General features: G+C 37.1%; 1 protein-coding gene across 6 annotated transcripts; it reads left to right on the top strand.

The window, feature by feature from the left end:
- Nucleotides 1–4,475: 4,475 nt before the first annotated feature.
- Nucleotides 4,476–16,132, top strand: drc5 (dynein regulatory complex subunit 5). Of its 6 annotated transcripts, none has more exons than XM_087298869.1 (5): nucleotides 4,476–4,785; nucleotides 5,014–5,183; nucleotides 6,931–7,499; nucleotides 11,145–11,594; nucleotides 15,895–16,132. In XM_087298869.1, exons 1-5 carry the CDS (start codon nucleotides 4,751–4,753, stop codon nucleotides 16,060–16,062), a joined length of 1,392 nt encoding a protein of 463 aa, XP_087154995.1. In that variant the 5' UTR covers nucleotides 4,476–4,750; the 3' UTR covers nucleotides 16,063–16,132. The 6 variants fall into 6 exon arrangements, 5 of the variants coding, with proteins under 5 accessions (XP_087154995.1, XP_087154999.1, XP_087154998.1 ...); XM_087298873.1 differs by having other exon boundaries at nucleotides 4,762–4,901; nucleotides 5,023–5,183; XM_087298872.1 differs by having other exon boundaries at nucleotides 4,762–4,901.
- Nucleotides 16,133–21,842: the final 5,710 nt, after the last annotated feature.

Genomic DNA, 21,842 nt, shown 5'->3' with positions numbered 1-21,842 from the left:
CAACGCCTCCTCCTTCATCTTACTCCAGATGTGCTCAATAATGTTCATATCTGGTAACTGGGCTGGCCAATCCTGGAGCACTCTTTGCTTTCAGGAGCTTTGATGTGCAGACTGAAGTATGAGAAGGAGCGCTATCCTGCTGGAGAATTGTCCCTCTCCTGTGGTTTGTAATGTAATGGGCAGCTCAAATGTCTTGATACCTCAGGCTGTTGATGTTGATCATCCACTCTGCAGATCTCTCGCACACCCCCATACTGAATGCAGACCCCAAACCATGATTTCTCCTTCACCAATCTTGACTGATTTCTGTGAGAATCTTGGTCCATGTGGGTACAGTAGGTCTTCTGCAGTATTGGTGATGATTGGGATGCAGCTCAACAGATGATTCATCAAAGAAATCCACCTTCTGACACTTTTCCAAATGATCAACTAGAAGTCAAGTTATTATTTGTTGCTTTTACAACTGAGATCCACGACAAGACTTTTGTCAGGTAGTGTAATTGACAAAGAGCTAAGTCCAGGACACATGTGTAGTTATTTCAGAGTTTATCCATAATGGAGTGAGATTATAATTTTCACTTTTTTAAGGCATGGCAGAGTTCAAAGTATTCAGGCACCAGACAGTTTACCATTTGTAACTTTATTATTGCTGTAAAAACTTTTGCAGTGTTATTTTAGATTTGATTTTTTTAAAGTCCTTTGCCTGGATACTATTTGACTGTCCTGAAAATCATAAAACACTGTTTATGAGACTTTTCTCATTGCTCTTTTGTATATTTGTCATTTGTTTACAATTTATGGATAATTAACTTCTCTACAAAATTGTCCCAATCAATTGAATTTAATAAGTGGACATGGTCAGCAACAGTACTCAGGTCAGCTGTGGTTTTGACACGATGCTCAGTTGGTACTAATGAGCCCGAAGTGTGCCAAGAAAATCTCCCCCACACCATTACACCACCACCACCAGCCTGAACCGATAATACAAGGGAGGATGAATCTATGATTTTATGTTGTTGACTCCAAATTCTGAGCCGAGCATCCGAATGTGGCAGCAGAAATGGAGACTCATCAGAGCAGGCAACGTTTCTCCAATCTTCTATTGTCCAGTTTTGGTGAGTATGTGTGAATTGTAGCCTCAGTTTCCTGTTCTTAGCTGACAGGAGCGGCACCCGGTGTGGTCTTCTGCTGCTGTAGCCCATCTGTCTCAAGGTTGGACGTGTTGTGTGTTCAGAGATGCTCTTCTGCAGACCTCGGTTGTAGCGAGTGCTTATTTGAGTTACTGTTGCCTTTATATCAGCTGGAACCAGTCTGGCCATTCTCCTATGACCTCTGGCATCAACAAGGCATTTGCGCCCACAGAACTGCCGCTCACTGGATATTTCCTCTTTATCAGACAATTCTCTGTAAACCCTAGAGATGGTTGTGCGTGAAAATCCCAGTAGATCAGCAGTTTCTGAAATACTCAGTCTGGCAGCAACAGCCAAACTCACTTAAATCATCTTTCTTCCCCATCATGATGCTGATTTGAACAGCAGCAGATTGTCTTGAGCATGTCTGTCTAAATCATTTGGATAAGTTGGACAGGTGTACCTAATAAAGTGACCTGTGTGCGTTTGTGTATTATATATATATATATATATATATATATATATATATATATATATATATATATATATATATATATATATATATATATATATTTATATTTATATATATTTATATATATATATATATATATATATATATTTATATTTATATATATTTATATTTATATATATTTATATATATATATATATATATATATATATATATATATATATATATATATACATACATATATACATACATATATATATATATATATATATATATATATATATATATACATATATACATATATACACACACACGCACAGTCCTACTGTATACAATTGCAAATGTAAATGGTCATTTCAGCATTTTATTACCTTATGGAATTAACATAACAGGTAATGTTTTTATTTTCTAATTTAAATAGTAAAGTAAAACATTTAATTTTTTAATGAGTTTTATTACTTTAAAATATATATTTTTTTGGGGGGGGGGGGGGGGGGGGGGGATTTGTTAGTTATTTATTTTTCGTTAGCATTTCTGATTAAACCGTATATTTAATGTTTTATCTAAATTGAACTTCATCCTATCTCATTTCCGTGTGCTGATCCAAGGGGGCAGCCGTCTTAGGAAAGAACCCCAGACTTCCCTCTGCCCAGACACTTCCTCCAGCTCCTCTGGGGGGATTCCGAGGCGTTCCCAGGCCAGCCGAGAGACGTAGTCCCTCCAGTGTGTCCTGTGTCTTCCCTGAGGCCTCCTACCGGTGGGACATGCCTGGAACACCTCCATAGGATGGCGTCCAAAACAGATGCCCGAACCACCTCAGCTGACTTCTTTCGATGTGGAGGAGCAGCAGCTCTACTCTGACCACCTCCCGGGTGACAGAGCTCCTCACCCTGTCCATAAGGGTGCGCCCTGCCATCCTGTGAAGGAAACTCATTCCGGCCACTTGTATCCAATATCTTGTCCTTTTAGTCATGACCCAAAGCTCATGGCCATAGGTGAGGTGTACATTAATATAACACATATAAATAATGTTAGTTGGTGTGTTTGGGTGACCGTGTGATAACCCTGACTGTGAGAAGGGCTGCTTTTGATTTACCACCAATCATAACAGTTTACACTACAGGTTGCAGGGCTTTGGGTTATTCTTACATGTAGGTCTGCCTTGGCTTGACTTTGTGTGCCTAAAAAAACTGATGTTTGTTTGTTTGTCTGCTTTTGCCATCAAAACACACCGCCTGCAGAAGCGTGATGTGAGCTTTCAGTGCAGAAGTGTTGAAGAGTCTGAAATCTCCAACATTCAGCAGCTTTCAGATTTCTGCAAGCTGATGCTAGCAAAAGCAGCGTTCGCAGGTTAGCGCTGATCATGCAGTTGTTCGTCTAGACAGTATTTAAAGGCATAGTTCACCCAAAAATGAAAAGTCTGTCATCATTTACTCGTGCACCAAAACCAGTTTCTGTTAAGCACAAAAGAAGATATTTTGAAGAATGTTGGGCGCCGGTAACCATTGACTTCTATAGCAGGTAAAACTAATACAACCTTTACCTTATTAATTAGTAATAAACAGCGAATTAGTAGTTTATTAAGCTAGCAGTGTTAGTTAATGGTTTATTAATACCTTGAATTGTGACCTAAGCTAAAGTATTGCCCTAAACACTATATAAAATCTTTTCAATTTAGAAATAACTGTAATAAATTTTGCATTTAAAGGGATAGTTCACCCAAAAAAGGAAATTCTGTCATCATTTACGTGTTTCAAACATTTATTATGTTGAGCACAAATGAAGATATTTTGAAGAATGTTGGATATACCGGCAACCATTGACTTCCATAGTATTTGTTTTCAATGGAAGTCAGTGGATACAGGTTTTCAGCTTTCTGCAAAATATCTTCTATGGTAGAAAAAGATGGATAGAACAGTATAAGAAACCCATAAAGATTAATTAATCTTAAGGGAGAGTACATATGAGTAAGTTTTTTTTTTGGGGTGAACTGTCCCTTTATTAAGAAAGTAATAATGTGTAAAAAAAAAAAAAAAAGCTAAAGGTGAATATGATGGGAATTTCATATACTCTAGTATAGTGTTTCCCAACGGCACACCCAACAGTACAGTTTTTAACCTCTCTCTGATCAAACACACCTGAATCAACTCATCAGAACAAAAGAAGAGACTCCAAAACCTGAAGTTAATGGATCAGATAAAGGAGACATTCAAAATTGTTGGTGTGCCTTTAGGAACAGGGTTGGGAAACACTGCTCTAATAGTCTGAAATTGGATTTGTGAGAAAATATTCAATATTTCTCTTATATTTCACCCCATAATAAAAAGAAATCACCCTGTTCTCATGAATGTAATGTCAAAAAATGACACATAAATTTATGATAGCTTGTAGTTTTCAGGTGAATTGCTTGCTAATGGTTTCTACACTAATGTTTGCACACTTTTAAAAGATTGTTACTTGTAAACATTGTGTTAATTTAAATAAATATTTAACCTTTAAAATGTCGAAGTGTTGCATAATTTACAATATTTTATACCCCTCAGTCAAACCTCATAATCACCAAAAACATTATAGACTATTATAGAAGGGGAAGAGAAACTTTATTTATTTATTTATTTATTTGAGGAGTACGAGGCTGACATTAAAATCCAAGGACTCTAATAAACTGATTTATATTTAAGAAATAATAATAAAGTAGCCTTGTGCCAAAACTACTAATTAATAAACAGTTTATGCTTAAAACAATATGCAAGTGTATAGTTCATAACTTAAAAGTCTAAAAAATAAATTGGAAGTCATGTTAAATGAAAAAAAGCGAGGGCAAGGCTGAAATCCTTACCCTTAACAACATAATTACAAATTTAATAATTAAAGACACACTTGAATAAACTATTTTATAAGGATATGCAATGTCATCTGTAACGTGAATGATGTTTTATACTAATATTTACAATGGATAGAATTAATAATGCGAGAGAAACCTACATGACTGATATATGTTGTACAGCTTAAGGCTTTAGATCTTTGTCCTGTTTTACTGTTTTTATTGATTGTGAAAATTATGTTTGTTATTATTTTAGTGACTGATTATTAGCATTTAGCATTTCAGCGGCTGGTGACATGACAAAGCGCGCGAGCAGGTCTTGTTACCATGGCAGCATCAAACTTTCCCGAGGAACAGAAAGTGTGAGTCGACATTTAGAAGTCACTTAATTAATTAACGTTCAACGTTTTCTTTAACTAAGATTCGTCTTTTATTTTGCGTTCATATACTAAAAAGCTACATTTATTCGAGGACAAAGGTAAAAATGACGTCGTGAAAGAAAGTCGTCCATACAGGCAGCAGTGATGAGGTAACGTCATCTGTATTATTTCATGCGTATTTATCCAAGATATTTGTTTTATATCTGTCAGTTTTAGCAGTATGTCTCGGAGTCAGTCTTCTCAGAGATCCGGGGTCATGAACTCCGCTTCTGACGGCCAAAAAAGGCGCAGTATCATCGCGGAGGATCATGAGTGGTCGCTGGCGCTGGTTCCTCTGCTAACAACACTCTGTTTACAGCATATTATAAAACACTTCGAAGGTAAAAAACCCACACAAGTCTGTCAGTTAGTTTACACTCTCATAATCACCGTAAGGATTACAAATAAGCCTTACATGCACTCAGAATTGTCAGAGTAGCATGTATTTAAGTTACTAAATGAGCATTTAGGTAACGTTAATGCTTGTTATTATTATTTTTTTATATTATTATAAAGTAGTGCTTTCAAACAGCTTGTTAATGGAGACAAGGTTTTAGTAAATATTTTTGTAAATATTAATAATTTCTTTAATATCTTTGCCACAATAAAGTGCAAATTAATGTTGTTAACTTTAATTTACAGTTAAAGTTTACAAATATATATATATATATATATATATATATATATATATATATATATATATATATATATATATATATATATATATATATGTATAATATCTGTTTGTGTGTGTGTGTGTGTGTATATGAGCAATTCCATGCAAATGACAAAAAAATTTTCGCCAAAATATCGAAACTTTTGTGTAAGCAAGTATTTTACATTGGTTTAAAAATACTCAAAAATGTCTCTGTCAATGTTTTCAAACTATTATATTTGATTTGCCAAATCACACATTACATACTTTGTAAAAATTCTGTAAATTAAACTGCACAAGCCAAAAGAAACAATGCTAATCAAAAGTATAAGAGTCGGCTCACTACAAAACAAACATGATTGATTTTATTCGATTTTACGTTATGGATTTGACATCTGTCTGTTATGGATGTGACAGATGTGAAATTGCCACTTGTGCGATTTTGGTAAATCAAATACAATTGTTTGAAAATACTGACAGAGTATTGAGTATTTTTAAAGCACTGTAAAATACTTGCTTACCCAAAAAAAAAAAAAAAATATATATATATATATATATATATATATATATATATATATATATATATATACATATATATATATATATATACATATATATATATATATATATATATATATATACATATATATATATACATATATATATATATATATATATATATATATATATATATATATATATATATATATATATATACATATATACATATATATATATATATATATATATATATATATATATATATATATATATATATATATATATATACATATATTAATCCAGAAGAACAAACAAAAAGCGATGAGGGGTAATTCAAATATTTGGTCGGTGCTCTTTGGATAAGGGATTCATCAAAACAACAACAAGAATTAGTCCAAGGCACTCGAGAAATATATATATATACATACAGTCAAGCTTAAAATTATTCATACCCCTGGCAAATTCTAACTTAAATTTACTTGATTTCAACAATGAAGTTGTTTTATTGACCATAAATGACACAGGCTTCTCCTAAAAGATAATGAGAAAAAGTACAAGAGGCATTATTGTGGAAGAAAATATTTCTCAGATTTATTTACATTTGAAAAAACCTTAAAGCTGTGGTCACACTGCACTTTTCACCCGATATACTTACAAAACGTGACTTCTCTGCACAGAAATTAAATATATGGAGCAATCACTTAATCAATACTTTATTAGTGTCTAATCGTCTTGTTTAATCCCGCCCCTTTTCACATCACCGTACAACAGAACTTCGTCAGCTCAAACTCTAGTGTGACCAAGGCCTAAATGAGAGTTTGCCTGGGGTATGAGTAATTTTTTTAAATCAAAGAAACTCATAAGCTCATAAATAATAAATAGTAATAAAATTGGCATTTTCGTGTGAACTATCCCTTTAATATTTTTTGCAGAGAAGCCCATTCTGCATGAGCTCCAACCCAGCTTTAAAACATACGTCCTCCAACGACTGCCAGCATCTCTTCCGTTGACCATCACTGCAAACCTTATTAGCGATGAGAGCTACTGGAAACGCTGCTGTGAAGCTCGCTGGGGACTCGCTGACATCTCCACGTATGATAACAGCTGGAAACAAATGTTCTTCGAGCGTCACCTTCAGAGCATCATTGAACTCTTTATACCAGACACAACTGACACCAAAACAGTGCTAGATGTGCTGCCTTTGTGTCAAAACTATGTCAAGCAGCTGCGGGTTTCTCAGCTGCTGCCGCCCATTAAAGAGCCGTCCCGGTTTGACGAGGACGACGGGTCAGAGTCTGCCAGTGATATGGGCAGTGATGGACCCTCCATGGACCACTTTGATTTCCGAATGCTGCTGGACAAGCTGCCGAATCTGAAAGAGCTGAGCGTGGTTTATTGCGTGAAAGGATGTGGCATGAACTTTGAGTGGAATCTGTTCGAGTTCACCTTCAGAGACTGCGAATCCCTGGCTAAAGCACTCAATTCCTGCAAGACTTTACAGGTTTTTAGAATCATGTTATTGGCAATAGGGTATACATTTACATTTAGTCATTTAGCAGACGCTTTTATCCAAAGCGACTTACAAATGGGGACAAGGAAGCAATTAACACAACTATAAGAGCAACAATTAATAAGTGCTATAGGCAGGTTTCAGGTCTGTAAAGTCTAAGAAGGAAGGCAATAGTTAATTTTTTTTTGTTTTGTTTTTTTTTTAGTATAGTTAGTGGTATATCCAGAGAGACAATTGCAGATTAGGAAGTGAAGTGGAGACTAAATAGTTGAGTTTTTAGTCGTTTCTTGAAAACAGCGAGTGACTGTGCCGTTCTGATGCAGTTAGGGAGTTCATTCCACCAACTGGGCAGATTAAATGCGAGAGTTCGGGAAAGTGATTTCTTCCCTCTTTGGGATGGAACCACGAGGCGACGTTCATTCACTGAACGCAAGTTTCTGGAGGGCACATACATCTGCAGAAGTGAGAGCAGATAAGAAGGAGCAAAGCCAGAAGTCGCTTTGTAAGCAAATATCAGAGCTTTGAATTTGATGCGAGCAGCAACTGGCAGCCAGTGCAAACGGATGAGCAGCGGAGTGACATGTGCTCTTTTAGGTTCATTAAAGACCACTCGTGCTGCTGCGTTCTGAAGAGCTAGTATACAGAGAGCTAGTGTTTTTTCCCCTACCGATAAACCTCCGGTGAAATGTTTTCAATTTCATACTGTTACAGCATCAATCTTGTAGTATATTTGAAGTATAATCAGTTAAATAGATTTAAACATTCATTTAGTTGTTCGAGTGTAAAACGAGATGAAAAGCCCTTTGAACAAGCGCTGTCAGGATCAGCAGGCGAGCGCAGAATCCCCATTGAAAATTGATACATGTTCATATTTAAAAGATATGGTGCATAACAATGTAGTTTAATGCAGTGCTTCTTGTACATTCTGAGACCCACCTTATATTGTATATCTATCAGGCAGTGAAGATCACTGATTTTTAGAGAACATAGATATTAAACGCGCTGATTTGTAATGGTATACAGTTCACCGAACGCGATTCAATTGGGTTACTTAAAATTAAAAGTCCTTCTGCATATACCCTATTATATTTTTGATGATTCTGAGGTTCGACCAAGGGGTATAGGATATTATAGTGTCAATACATATTTAAAGGGTAAATATTTATTTAAATGAATATAACCAATCAGTGTTTCCTCTAGGATTTTTTCCAGCTGTGGCGGCTGACTCTGTTGGCCATTTTACACCGATCTACCTCTATATGTGGAGTTATTTCATTAACAATGTCATGGGCGCAGTATTAAGTCGTAATCGCATTTATGTAACAGCCTACAAGCATGTCAATGAGCGCTGATTTCCTCTGTTCGTGCACAAAACTTCTTGCGTGCCCTCAAATAAACTCGGCTAAAGTGTGATTTAGTGCGTTTATGTACCGAGTATGTCTCCATCATTTATTATATTTGCTAGGAATATTTATGAATGTCTCCGATAGACTTGCGGAGCGAACCACTGCATTAATGCATCCTGAAGTAAAGTGAAACGGCTATAAACTCCAGCAAGATAAAGTCATTATATGCAGAGCCACAGACCTTCATCTATAAATAAAGTATAATTATGGAAACTGTTTATCATAACTGAAAGCTACACCGTGTTTGCTGGCCTCACGCATCGCGCACCTGTCAGTCAGTCAGTCAGCACATCCCCTTAAAGGGTTAAACAGAACGCACAGCACTACACAGAAAAGTTTGCGCTGTTATTATTGACTTTTTCCAATGTTTTCGGTGGGATTTTAACCCGCTATTTAAAAAAAACGGATTGAATATTTTGAATAAGAAGCTGTAATGTAGCCGAAGCGGGATGAATTTTGGTGTGGTGCGCCGCCACGGAAGAATGAATGTAGCGGAAACCATGCCAATATCTAAAAAATACATACATTGAAATGCAAATCAAAGTATAAATAGCAGAAGTGAACAAATAGATTTTCCATACCAGCAAATATTAACCAGACACCAAATATAAAAGCAGACACTAACCCGTATAACATCATCCCCAATGACTAAATCTCCAAAAGACAGACGGAAACATCGGTGAATTGTAGCTTTGACATGGTCATGGTCACGCAAATTACAGCTGCGAGTGAAGTATATTGATCGCAGGTGCTCAGTTTGTGATCGCATCTCGGTTTTGTTCTGTTGATATGTAATTTAAAATATTCGTAGCCTGAAACATATGAAAATATGACTGGATTGTATTGTGACGGCTTAAACGGAGCAATGCTCATAACATCGAGCGAAAGAAGAGAAAAAGACAGCTGGGAAACATAACCTGCTTAGTGTTTCTGTAGGAAACGCAGTTTAGATCTTTTTAGGGTGAGAGGTGTGTGAGTTATTGCCGTCTATTACTGAATGTGTCAGGAATGTCAAAACCAACTTAACCTGGCTTGTTAAGCGCCCCTCACACAGCTTGATCCATCCTGGCATTTCTCCTCTTGGGTTTTAGATTTTAAAAAGGGAAAAAATTCCACTTCCCCGTCCAAACTTTTATGATACCGGGTATCAGATTTGCACAATCCATATGCACAAGGCTTTAGCTTGTTTCCCTTGCTCGGAAGCTTGACAGACCTCCTGCGCGTAGCTACAGTTGCTTAGCCACGATTGGTGTGTGGCAATTTTCGGGTGTGGCTTAGCAAAGGGTCAATTGTGGATGAAAAGCATCGTCAATGCACCAAGATATCGAATTGGACAGAATCGATGGCATAATAATTGTAAACAAACCCTGAGGCTAGTGTAGGTTCACACCCCTATTTAGAAATGTGTTGAAGAAAATCTGTACGTCAGGGTTTTTCAAAGTCTAAGACAGAGGGCCTCCCTTTTGGCACAACTTATCCATTGGCGCCCCCCTCCTCCCAAACACGCACGCACACACACACACAAAATTCTGGAAGTTTTCCTGCTACCTCATCATGCTTGGTTTCAAGGTGTCGCCGAAGTTTAGCGGGTCTCATGCTGTCATTAGCCAAAATATCTTGACAAACCACACATAAAGGTCATGGTTCATCAGCTGGTCCTGTCCACGTAAATCCTAAACTCAAATACTGATCATCATATCGTCGTCTTTTGGGTTTAAGCCCTGAACTTGAAGGCTTTGAATCCGGGGGTCTCAGAAACCGACCCATTGTATTAGCAGGCATATACCTGTATTGGTGGGCTTGCCAAACAGAAGCGAATTCACAGCTGTGGCCTTTTGGGTAAAAAAGGTTTTCTTATTTTTGACGTATTATTTTTTTTAGCTTTGTTTAATTAAAACGTTTAAAAATAATACAAAATACATATAATAATTAAACTTAATAATTATATTTTTATTATATGATATTTTTTTCCCGCGCCTCCCCTGACATGCTTTGGTGCCCCCCAGGGGAGGCGCACCTCACACTTTGAAAACCCCTGCTGTACATTAAACAGGATTTGGGGGAAAAATATACAGGGGGGCTAATAATTCTGACTTCAGCTGAATGTTTTTAACTTTGTTTTCTAACTAAGATGTTTTCACTGGTCTTAATATTTAGTTAGCATTCACACTGCTTTTTTCGGAGCCTCGTTGTTGACATTTAGTTGTGTATATTCCCACTTTTCTCACAGGTCTTCAGGATCCATCGCAGTAAGGTGGACGATGAGAAGTGTTGCGTGATCGTGAACCACCTGCTGGATCATCCGTCCCTGCAGGAGCTGGACTTTTCACATAATCACATCAGTGACCGTGGAGCCCGAGCCATCGCGAAACTCCTGAACCGCAGTCAGCTGAAGACACTGATCGTCTGCAACAACCAGATCAGAGGTGCAGGAGCTCAGGCTCTGGCTCACGCTCTGGCCAAGAACAACACTCTGACGTCCCTCAACCTGAGACTTAACCGCATCGCAGATGAAGGGGGACAGGCACTGGCTCAAGCTCTAATCAAGAACAAGACTTTGGTGAATCTCCACCTCGGGGGAAATAACATGACTGAACCCGCAGCCGTGGCTCTGTCTCAAGCCCTGGTGGAGAACTGTGCCCTCAAGAGTCTAAACCTCTGCAACAACAGACTGGGAGCTGTGAGTACATGTACATCAATCCAGATAGAGTTGTCAAAAGTATCGGCAATCAATGCTGAAATATTCAAAAGGTGGGGCTTTCTCTGATGACGCGTAGGAAAATGTCAATCAAAGTGTTTCTGCAGACTGTTTTTATCAAGTCTGATCATAACAAATATAATGAATTATTTTTACCATTAGAGGCTGGTTATATTCACACACTGCTGCCACATAAGTGCTATTAAACCCCTTTTTTGCACAATAAGTCCCCTTTAAAAAAATTCCAGCTGTCGTTTTTTTACATTCTTTACTCTTTATTTTCTTGACATTTTAACAAGTTTAGGCTACTGAGATTGGTTTGTTGTTTGCTTTATATGTGCAGTAGCTTTTAAAAACAAGTCTGTGGCCCTTAATTATTTATATTAATTTACCATTTGTAAAATGATGTTCTCTCTGTTCAGTTTTGGAAAATCATCAAATCGAATTGAAAGCTTGTTAAAATCAAATCAAGAATCAAATTGAATTGAAAGCTTGTTAATCAAAATCAAATCAAGAATCAAATTGAATTAAAAGCTTGAATAATTGAAATCGAATCGAAAGCATGTGAATTGAAATCGAGTCGAGAATAGGATTGAATCATGAATAGGATTGAATCGAGAATAGGGTTGAACCGAGAGTAGAATTGAACCGAGAGTAGGGTTGATCCGAGAGTAGGATTAAACCGAGAGTAGGGTTGAACCGAGAGTAGGGTTGAACCGAGAGTAGGATTAAACTGAGAGCAGGGTTGAACCGAGAGTAGGATTAAATCGAGAGTAGGGTTGAACCGAGAGTAGGGTTGAATCGAGAGTAGGGTTGAATCAAGAGTAGGACTGAACCGAGAGTAGGATTGGACCGAGAGTAGGATTAAATCGAGAGTAGGGTTGAACCGAGAGTAGGGTTGAACCGAGAGTAGGATTGGACCGAGAGTAGTGTTGAATCGAGAGTAGGATTAAATCGAGAGTAGGGTTGAACCAAGAGTAGGAATAAATCGAGAGTAGGGTTGAATCGAGAGTAGGGTTGAATCGAGAGTAGGATTAAATCGAGAGTAGGTTTGAACCAAGAGTAGGAATAAATCGAGAGTAGGGTTGAATCGAGAATAGGACTGAACCGAGAGTAGGATTGGACCGAGAGTAGGATTAAATCGATAGTAGGGTTGAAACGAGAGTAGGATTGGACCGAAAGTAGGATTGGACTGAGAGTAGGACTGAACCGAGAGTAGGATTAAATCAAGAGTAGGGTTAAATCGAGAGTAAGACTGAACCGAGAGTAGGATTGGACCGAGAGTAGGACTTAACCGAGAGTAGGATTGGACAGAGAGTAGGATTGGACCGAGAGTAGGGTTGAATCGAGAATAGGGTTAATTTAAGAATTGAAATTAATCAAGAATAGGGTTGAATCGAAAATAGAATTTAATCAAGAATAGGATTGATTTGAGAATAGAATCAATTTGAAAGCTTGTGAATTGAAATCAAATTGAGAATCATATTGAAAGCTTGTGAATTGAAATCAAATCGAGAGTATGATTATATCAAGAATATGATTGATTTGAGAATAGAATTAGCCTTTATTCACATGGCTAATCTTTAAAAAAACCTAGGCGTTTTTAGAGAAAGAACTGCCTTTATCAGGCTAACAAACGAATATTTGTTCAGCATTTTTCGAGTGACTTGGACTGATTTTTATGTTTTTGTTTTAGTATTTTACGGTTTTACAATAACGTATTTTCTGAGAAATTTATTAAAAAGAAAAAAGTAAAGAAAAATCAAAGGAAAATTTAATTCCCTTTAAATTATGTTTGATTTTCTTTTCCCACTGACAATTTCTTTGCCGTTTTTAAAATAAACTTCACTTAATTTTTATATTTAATGTTTATATTTTTAAGAGAATTTAAAATGTTTATCTTTTACAGATATTTTGCATCTCAAATTAACATATTTTGATTTAATAATGCTTTACTATCAGCACTGCAAAATAAAATCCAAATTATTGAGTGCATTTTGATTTTAAGACCTAATTATAATTTCATCATTTCATCTTTAGCTGTTAAAACAACCTGAAATAAATCATATAAATAAATAAATCACAAGTATATACGCCAATGACGTTTTGACAACCACTAGCAACCCCCTTGCATTTGCTCTCATTTTTCTTAGTCCTGTGTAACATTTTTCTCATTGCTTTTAATTGCCAGTGAAGAGATGAATATGAAATGATGCAGCGCTGTCTGTCGTTCATGTTCAATTATTCACGGCCGCAGGATAGATGTGCTCTAACACACAGACATGTGGGATGGGGATTACCTCTCTCCTGGGACTGCATGCATCCGCTCCTCCCATCTCCATTTCAAGGCAAAGCACATTCCCAGTATTCAGAAGAGAGCTCATACATTAGTCTGCAGACTCGGAGTCAAGGCTTCTGCAGAGTGTGATATGCTTCGTCATTGGAGCACCTCAAACTTGATATGTGAGAGTGTGCTGCTGTTTACAGCAGAGATATGCACCAATAAAATGTTAAATAAGATAATATGTCACACACTGAAATTGTGGCTGCATTTATTTAAAAATGGCATCCTGTAGAAACATTCAATTCAACATTTAGTGTATGTGGATGAAAAGAACTGACGTCATCAAGAAATCACTGTAGACGCTATATAATTAAATGGGTTTCTGGTCTGATTGTCTGCCAGCACATGTTGTTGTTGTTATATTTAGTAATGGGCATCTGCTAATCCAGATTATTCAAAAATATTTACACACACACACACACACACACACACATCTATAAGTAGTCTGTATTATTTACATACATTCACTGGCCACTTTATTAGGTACACCTGTCCAACTCCTCATTAATGCAAATTTCTAATCAGCCAATCACATGGCAGAAACTCAATGGATTTCGGCATGTAGACATGGTCAAGACGGGCTGGTCTAAATATTTTAAGAAACTGCTCATCTACTGGGATTTTCACGCACAACTATCTCTAGGGTTTACATAGAATGGTCCGAAAATGAGGAAATATCCAGTGAGTGGCAGTTCTGTAGACACAATTGCCTTGTTGATGTCAGAGGAGAATGGCCAGACTGGTTCCAGCTGATAGAAAGGCGACAGTAACTCAAATGAGCACTTGTTGCAATCAAGGTCTGCAGAAGAGCATCTCTGAACACACAACACGTCCAACCTTGAGACAGATGGGCTACAGCAGCAGAAGACCACACCGGGTGCCGCTCCTGTCAGCTAAGAACAGGAAACTGAGGCTACAATTCACACAGACTCACCAAAACTGGACAATAGAAGATTGGAGAAACGTTGCCTGCTCTGATGAGTCTCCATTTCTGCTGCCACATTCGGATGGTCGGGTCAGAATTTGGCGTCAACAACATGAAAGCATGGATCCATCCTGCCTTGTATCAGTGGTTCAGGCTGGTGATGGTGGTGTAATGGTGTGGGGGAGATTTCCTTGGCGCACCTTGGGCCCATTAGTACTAATTGAGTGATGAAGAGTAAATCATCTCAGACTGGTTTCTTGAACATGACAATGAGTTCACTGTACTCAAATGGCCTCCACAGTCACCAGAGCTCAATCCAATAGAGCACCTTCGGGATGTGGTGGAAGGGGAGATTCGCATTTTCTTTTCGCCTTAGTCCCTTTATTAATCTGGGGTTGCCACACAGAATGAACTGCCAATATGATTCACACTCATACGCTACAGACAATTTAGCTTACCCAATTCCCCTATAGCGCATGTGTTTGGACTGTGGGGGAAACCGGAGCACCCGGAGGAAACCCACACCAACACGGTAGGAACATGCAAACTCCACACAAAAACACCAACTGACCCAGCCGAGACTCAAATCAGTGACCTTCTGAGCCAACGTGTCGCTCCCGTTTGTCTGTTTTATTAATATCTATATATTTTTTTTTAACTTGTTAGACTAACACGTACTTTATACTTACTTTTTCTTTTGCATTATTTACAGAATGTTTGTTGTGTAGTGTGGTGTTGCATAAATCAAAGTTGATTTGATTTGATATACTCTAGCAACAATTCATGATGTATGAAATCAAATCTCGCCTACAGTTTTTCTCATTTAAGGTGCTTTACTTCAAAAGATGTCGTGTTGCACAAGAAAAATGGGATTCTAGTGTCATTTCATGTTGCCTTTTGTTAAAGGAGGAGGCTTTAACTGAAACAAATCAGCCCTTATTCTCTCACAGTTATTATTTATTTCTGTGCTCGGTAATCTGAATGTAACACCACATCTCGTGTGTGTCCTGCAGGACGGAGGGAAGGTTCTTGAGGAGGGAATGACCCATAACTGCACTTTGGTGGAGTGTGACATCCGTCTGACCGATGTGGATCAGGACAGTGAGTACAGCATCTGTCAGGCTCTGCACGCCAATCAGATCAAAACCAAACACAACCACGATCCCAGTGCCAAAGTCTGAGCCATGCATACTGTACACGCTATTATTAGTCACCGGAAAACTCTGCAAGCTAATAAAAATATTAAAATTACTTGTATATACGTCTTGCTTTAATACTGTTATACCAATGGACAATTACAAGCATCTAATTTTCCAAAAAAATTTAATACAACACTGTAAAAAATAAGTTGACTCCACTTAAAATTGTTAGGGCATTGTTTGGACTCTTTAAATACAAATACTGTACACTACCTGACGAAAGTATTGTGGTCGATCCTACTTGTAAGAGCAACAAATAATATACCCGCATGGACCTAAGGTCTCACAGAAATCAGTCAAGCTTGGTGAAGGAAAAAACATGGTTTGGGGTTACATTCAGTATGGGGGTGTGCGAGAGATCTGCAGAGTGGATGATCAACATCAACAGCCTGAGGTATTAAGACATTTGTGCTGCCCATTACATTACAAACCACAGGAGAGGGTGAATTCTCCAGCAGGATAGCGCTCCTTCTCATACTTCAGCCTCCACATCAAAGCTCCTGAGAGCAAAGGAGGTCAAGGTGCTCTAGGATTGGCCAGCCCAGTCACCAGACATGAACATTATTGAGCACGTCTGGGGTAAGATGAAGGAGGAGGTGTTAAAGATGATTACAAAGACAAAGCCGGACCAATGTAGCTCCACCTTTTGGTGCCCTTTCTAGTTTCTGGTACCCTTTCAAATGAGTGCTGAAAAAGTGGTATAGTACGGTTTAGTTTGGCACGCTTATTGACAGTGGAAACAGCCATAAAAACGTACCAAATCGAACCATACCGTACTACTCAGTGGAAACTGGCCATTTCCTTACAATTTTAAGTTGAATCAGTGTTTTTTTTACAGTGAAATGCATATGCAATAATTACTGTCGGTGCCTTTTAATGGCTAATCTTATATAGCAAAAAAAAGGATTTGCCCTGATGCAAGCTTCAAAAATCTTCCCTTGTTTTCTGAATAATAGTTAATGAGGCATAAACATACAGAAGTGAGAAAGGGTGTCATTTTCTGAAGAGCGACTGGAGGTTTGTTTGCTGACAGACCGTATGACCCCCACAGGGAGAATTAGCTCATAATTAGCAAGCCGTTTATTTAGTGGCAAAGGTCAGTGTGAGCGAGATATTGAAGATCAGATCAGCTGTTTTTACGCTCAACTTAATCACTGTTAGCTGATTATACAGATTAGGGCTGCACAATATATCGCAGAATTATATGACTCCCAAATACGGTCATTTTGAATACATGCTGACAGTAATGTCATCCTGATTCAAATTACAACACACAGTCTCTGCAGTTTTATCGAGTTTTATTCAACTTGGACACACATATTTGGCCCCCAACCTGAGATATGCCACAAACTGTTTAGGCAACATAGTGTTTACAGACTCAGTGAGAAATGACAGATTATTGTGCAAGCACTGTTTTCACTGAAGAGTCCTTCATGGCAGGATAAAAACATTGTGCATGGCATCAGAACGGCAGAAAACTACAATAATCAGGGCGATATTTAATGAATCCACCCAGTTTTATGAAACATTCAGGAAGAATGTTATGATCTGTATCGTGATGCTGTATGTAATTCTCTTTACACAATAATGCACACACATGATGTCAGTATGAAGTTAACAAATCTACACTCAAAAAAATCAACTAGGCATGTATTGGATTTACAAAATAAAAATTTGTCAGATTGAAAAGAACAAATCAAGTTTACGTATGTTAAATGATTAATTCATGTTATTTGAAACTGAATCAAGAAATAATCAAATGAATTTGATCAGAACATGTTGATTCAATGAGACTGAGACGCTTCAAATCGACAACTCTCACTCTGGAGAGTCACTTCGCGCATATCAGTAGGTGGCGGTAGTGTGTTTGGATGTCACCATACGAAAACAACAAGAAGAAGTATCACCGCGTGTTTTCGGCACAGTTTGGGAATTGGTTTTCCCAAGAGCTTGAATGTTATGCATGTTATGTTGTTGGCTGTATGTTTCCTGTACATTTTATACTTTTACATTTTGAATAGGAGTACCAAAGTGAAGAAAGCTGTTTAAACTCAATTGGTAAAAAAAAATTATGTTAACATCCTACAGGTATTGCTTGGGGATCAGTTTTCTTAAGAGCCAAGGTTATCTTGTTAGCTAAATGTTTCTTATACATTTTATATTACATATTACAATTTTGGATATTATATTATATAATATATTATATATATTATATAACATTTTGTATCAGAATATTAAAGAAGAAATTTGTTTAAATGTGATTGATGCCTGCTAAAGGCTATAATAAAAAAATAAAAAAATAAATAAATATATATATATATAACATGTTTTCTGTCCTTTTTGTGTTGAATTACTTAATTTTAAATCTTGCTTCATAGTATTGTCATTTAAAAAATGTAATTTAAACAACTGAGGTTCCAACTGAGGTTTGCGTAGGTTTCTTCCGGGTGCTCCGGTTTCCCCCACAGTCCAAAGACATGTGGTGCAGGTGAATTGGGTAAGCTAAATTGTCCGTAGTGTATGAATGTGTGTGTGAATGTTTCCCAGATGGGTTGCGGCTGGAAGGGCATCCGCTGCGTAAAAAAACTTGCTGGATAACTTGTTGGCGGTTCATTCCGCTGTGGCGACCCCGGATTAATAAAGGGACTAAGCCGACAAGAAAATGAATGAATGAATTTAAACAACAATATTGAACAAGAAATTTACTAGCTGATTTAACAAGACATAATTTTGTTAAAGTAAAGCTTTAGTGTTACATTGAGTAAATTAGAATCATTTTAATTAGAATAACACAATACAAACATTTTGAGTCAATTAGTTGCAAAGAAGTTAGACTGACATATTGAAACCATGTTTTATCTACAAATGTGCTTTGTGTTCATACAACATGTTCAAAGCAGTTTAGGTTTACTTGATTGGATTAGATGCATAAAGGGTGCCACGATTAAATCATGTTCATTCAACAAATTTTTTTTTTGAGTGTATTGAAAATTTCCACATTTTTCTCTGTAATTTAAAAAGTACAAAATGTTTTTTATTATATCAAGACGTACAACAGGTTTTATTTTTCAAAGTGTGATCGCTCAAATACAAATGAGGAAACAGCTGTTTATTGTTTAAGTGAAATCAATGATAAACTGTAAATACAGTGCTCCGCATAACGAGTTCACCCCATTTTGAAAATGAATATAGGCTGTGTATTTTGGTGCATTTAAACAAAACAGATTTATTAAACAGATATATTTATTAAAATAATATTTTAGTCACCAAACATATTTAAAAATTGAAATATAATACAATTAAATTCAAGCAAAATATTGCGAAAATAATTACAACCTACAAAACTTCAACTAAATATTTTATTATTTTTGCTTCTCTTGATTTTTCCTCTTTTTAAATTTGTATTTAATATTTTTCTATAACATACATTTGGCTGTACTAGTTTTTGGAACATTACTGTAAGTTATTTTGTTAGAAAAGCTCCAGATTTGGTTTCAGTACTGACTAATCTAATGTATATGCACAAATGCAATATTGTATGGCTTCCTATTACAAATAGGAATTTAAAAGGGGTGTTTATATCAACAAAGGCTCATTCTGAAAACGTACCTCTACATTTCAAGAGCCTGCAAAATACGTCTCAGGAGTTATGTATTTTTGCAGTTTTTGTTTTCGGGAATCCATGTAATCCATGCCGCTGTGTAAGCTTTTTCATATCTCAAATTTCTCTCGCGAGTGCCATTCACACCTGCTGTTCATAAACCCACCAGAGGCCGCTGTTGACTTACTGTTTGACTGACTGACTAACTGACCGAACTATCGACCGACCCACCCTCCTCCTTCCCTAAACCCAACCAATTTTACCGATTCTCAGGTTTCTCGCCTTCAGCTGGTCCAAAACGCTGCTGCTAGATTTATTTGTAAAAGCAGAAAATATGACCACATTACCCCTCTTCTAAGAAGCCTTCATTGGCTGCCTGTGCAATTCAGAAATGATTTTAAAGTGCTTTTACTGGTTTATAAATCCCTCCATAATCTTGCCCCATCCTATTTCTCAGAGCTGCTTCATCCTTACACTCCTGTTAGATCTCTTAGGTCGAGTGAGCAGAATCTTCTTTCAGTTCCACAGTTTAGGCTGAAACGTTGAGGAGACAGAGCTTTCTCTGTGGCAGGTCCTCGCTTGTTGAACACCTTGCCCCTTGAGATCAGAATGGCTCCATCATTATCCATTTTTAAATCACTTCTTAAAACCTGCCTTTTTAGCTTGGCTTTTTAAGATTATTTTAATAGTTCATTCTATCGCAATTTTTTTTACATTTTTGCAGATGTCTCTCTTGCTTTATTTCCATGTTTTTATATTCTGTCTTTTTATTTTTTACCTTGTCTTATGTACAGCACTTTGGTCAGTCTTGTGACTGCTTTTAAATGTGCTTTATAAATAAATGAACTTAAACTTGAACTTTATTGACCCGCCCACTCACTTCTCTAAACCCAACCAACAATTTTCAAAGGCAATCTTAAAAAAGAAAAGCCTTCGCCTGATTTTTACCACGTTTTCAGATTTCATCACTTTTTTCACCCTGTTATTTACTTGTTTACTTAATTTTTTTGGATTCTGTTTTTGTCTCGCCTGCTTTCTGGAACTGTTTTTCATCGGACTCTAATTCTGTTGTCGTGGTCAACTCCTCTCTGTGTCTCAAGTCTGCCGACGTGCATGACGAGGACAAACTGGTTACAGCCTTAAAGCTGTCCAAACGGAAGTAAGAAGTCAGCTGCTAAGCGCAAAAAGGAACGACATCATACCGCCACGTAGCGTTAATTTAAAAAATGAAATGCAGCCACAGGGTTTAACGCTAAGGATTTTTTCTACTGGCCTGATCGGACCAGTGGTTTAGATTTTTACTTGCCCTGCAAATATTTTCACTGGCCCTACCGAAAAAAAAAAGTTAATAGCTATTTCTTAGCCACAAATAAAAAAAAAATGTGTCAAAATGTTTGTTAATTGAGAATTTAAATATTTAAAAAAGTTAATAAATGCATAATAAGCAAAATTCAAAGTTATTTGCAAACAAAAGTAGTAAAATGTGCAGGTATTTTATTGCAAAACAAAAGATGGCTGACCTGCCAAACTGACGACAAACATTTTTTAGTCGTGGTGTATTCTCGTAAATGTCTGCTTCCATGACGTTAGAAACAAAAGTTTTCCATTAGCATCATCACTTGATGTTGCCGCCATGTTGCTGTCTCTACGCTGTACTGGTTGTTAAGAAAAAATAACGTTCTCACAACATCCAATCAGATAAGAGGAACTGAGAAAGTAGCATTTGACGGCTTAAAAACACAAACTGTTTCTCCATTCTGACTGTATTTGCACGCAATTGACAAATAGTCACAGGCAAATTAAACTTTAGTGACCGGGCATCAGTGGCCCGATTGGGTCAGTAATGATCCTGTCTACTGTCCCGAGAATCTCACATGCTGGCTCCGGGACATCGGGCAGTCCTCATTGTTGAGCCCTGAGCCATACGTACTTCTGGCTGCATTATTTGCGATCTCCAGAGATGTATATAGGGCTTCGTTTTCAGAATGAGCCTATGTTGGTTTATATATGTCAAGCACTGTATTTGTGAATTATTAAAGTACAAGATGTGATAACCTGGAAAGTCCTCTGTTTATAGCGTACATTTTTACTTAGTTGGTTGTTGTACATAATAAGAGTTTCTTGAAATGTATGAAGAAAGACTTTCTGGTTTTATTTCATC

Source organism: Danio rerio, chromosome 20 (assembly GCF_052040795.2).
Source record: "Danio rerio strain M-AB ecotype USA chromosome 20, GRCz13ab, whole genome shotgun sequence".
NCBI lineage: Eukaryota > Metazoa > Chordata > Actinopteri > Cypriniformes > Danionidae > Danio > Danio rerio.
The sequence above is the reverse complement of the archived record's forward strand: the minus strand, read 5'-3'. Positions and strand labels throughout refer to the sequence as shown.

Excerpts from the sequence above, each read along its gene's own strand:
- drc5 (XM_087298869.1), top strand. The coding sequence starts at position 4,751 with ATGGCAGCATCAAACTTTCCCGAGGAACAGAAAGT. Across the intron at positions 4,786-5,013 it reads TTTCCCGAGGAACAGAAAGT|TTTTAGCAGTATGTCTCGGA; the intron begins GTGAGTCGACAT and ends TATATCTGTCAG. Across the intron at positions 5,184-6,930 it reads TATTATAAAACACTTCGAAG|AGAAGCCCATTCTGCATGAG; the intron begins GTAAAAAACCCA and ends TATTTTTTGCAG.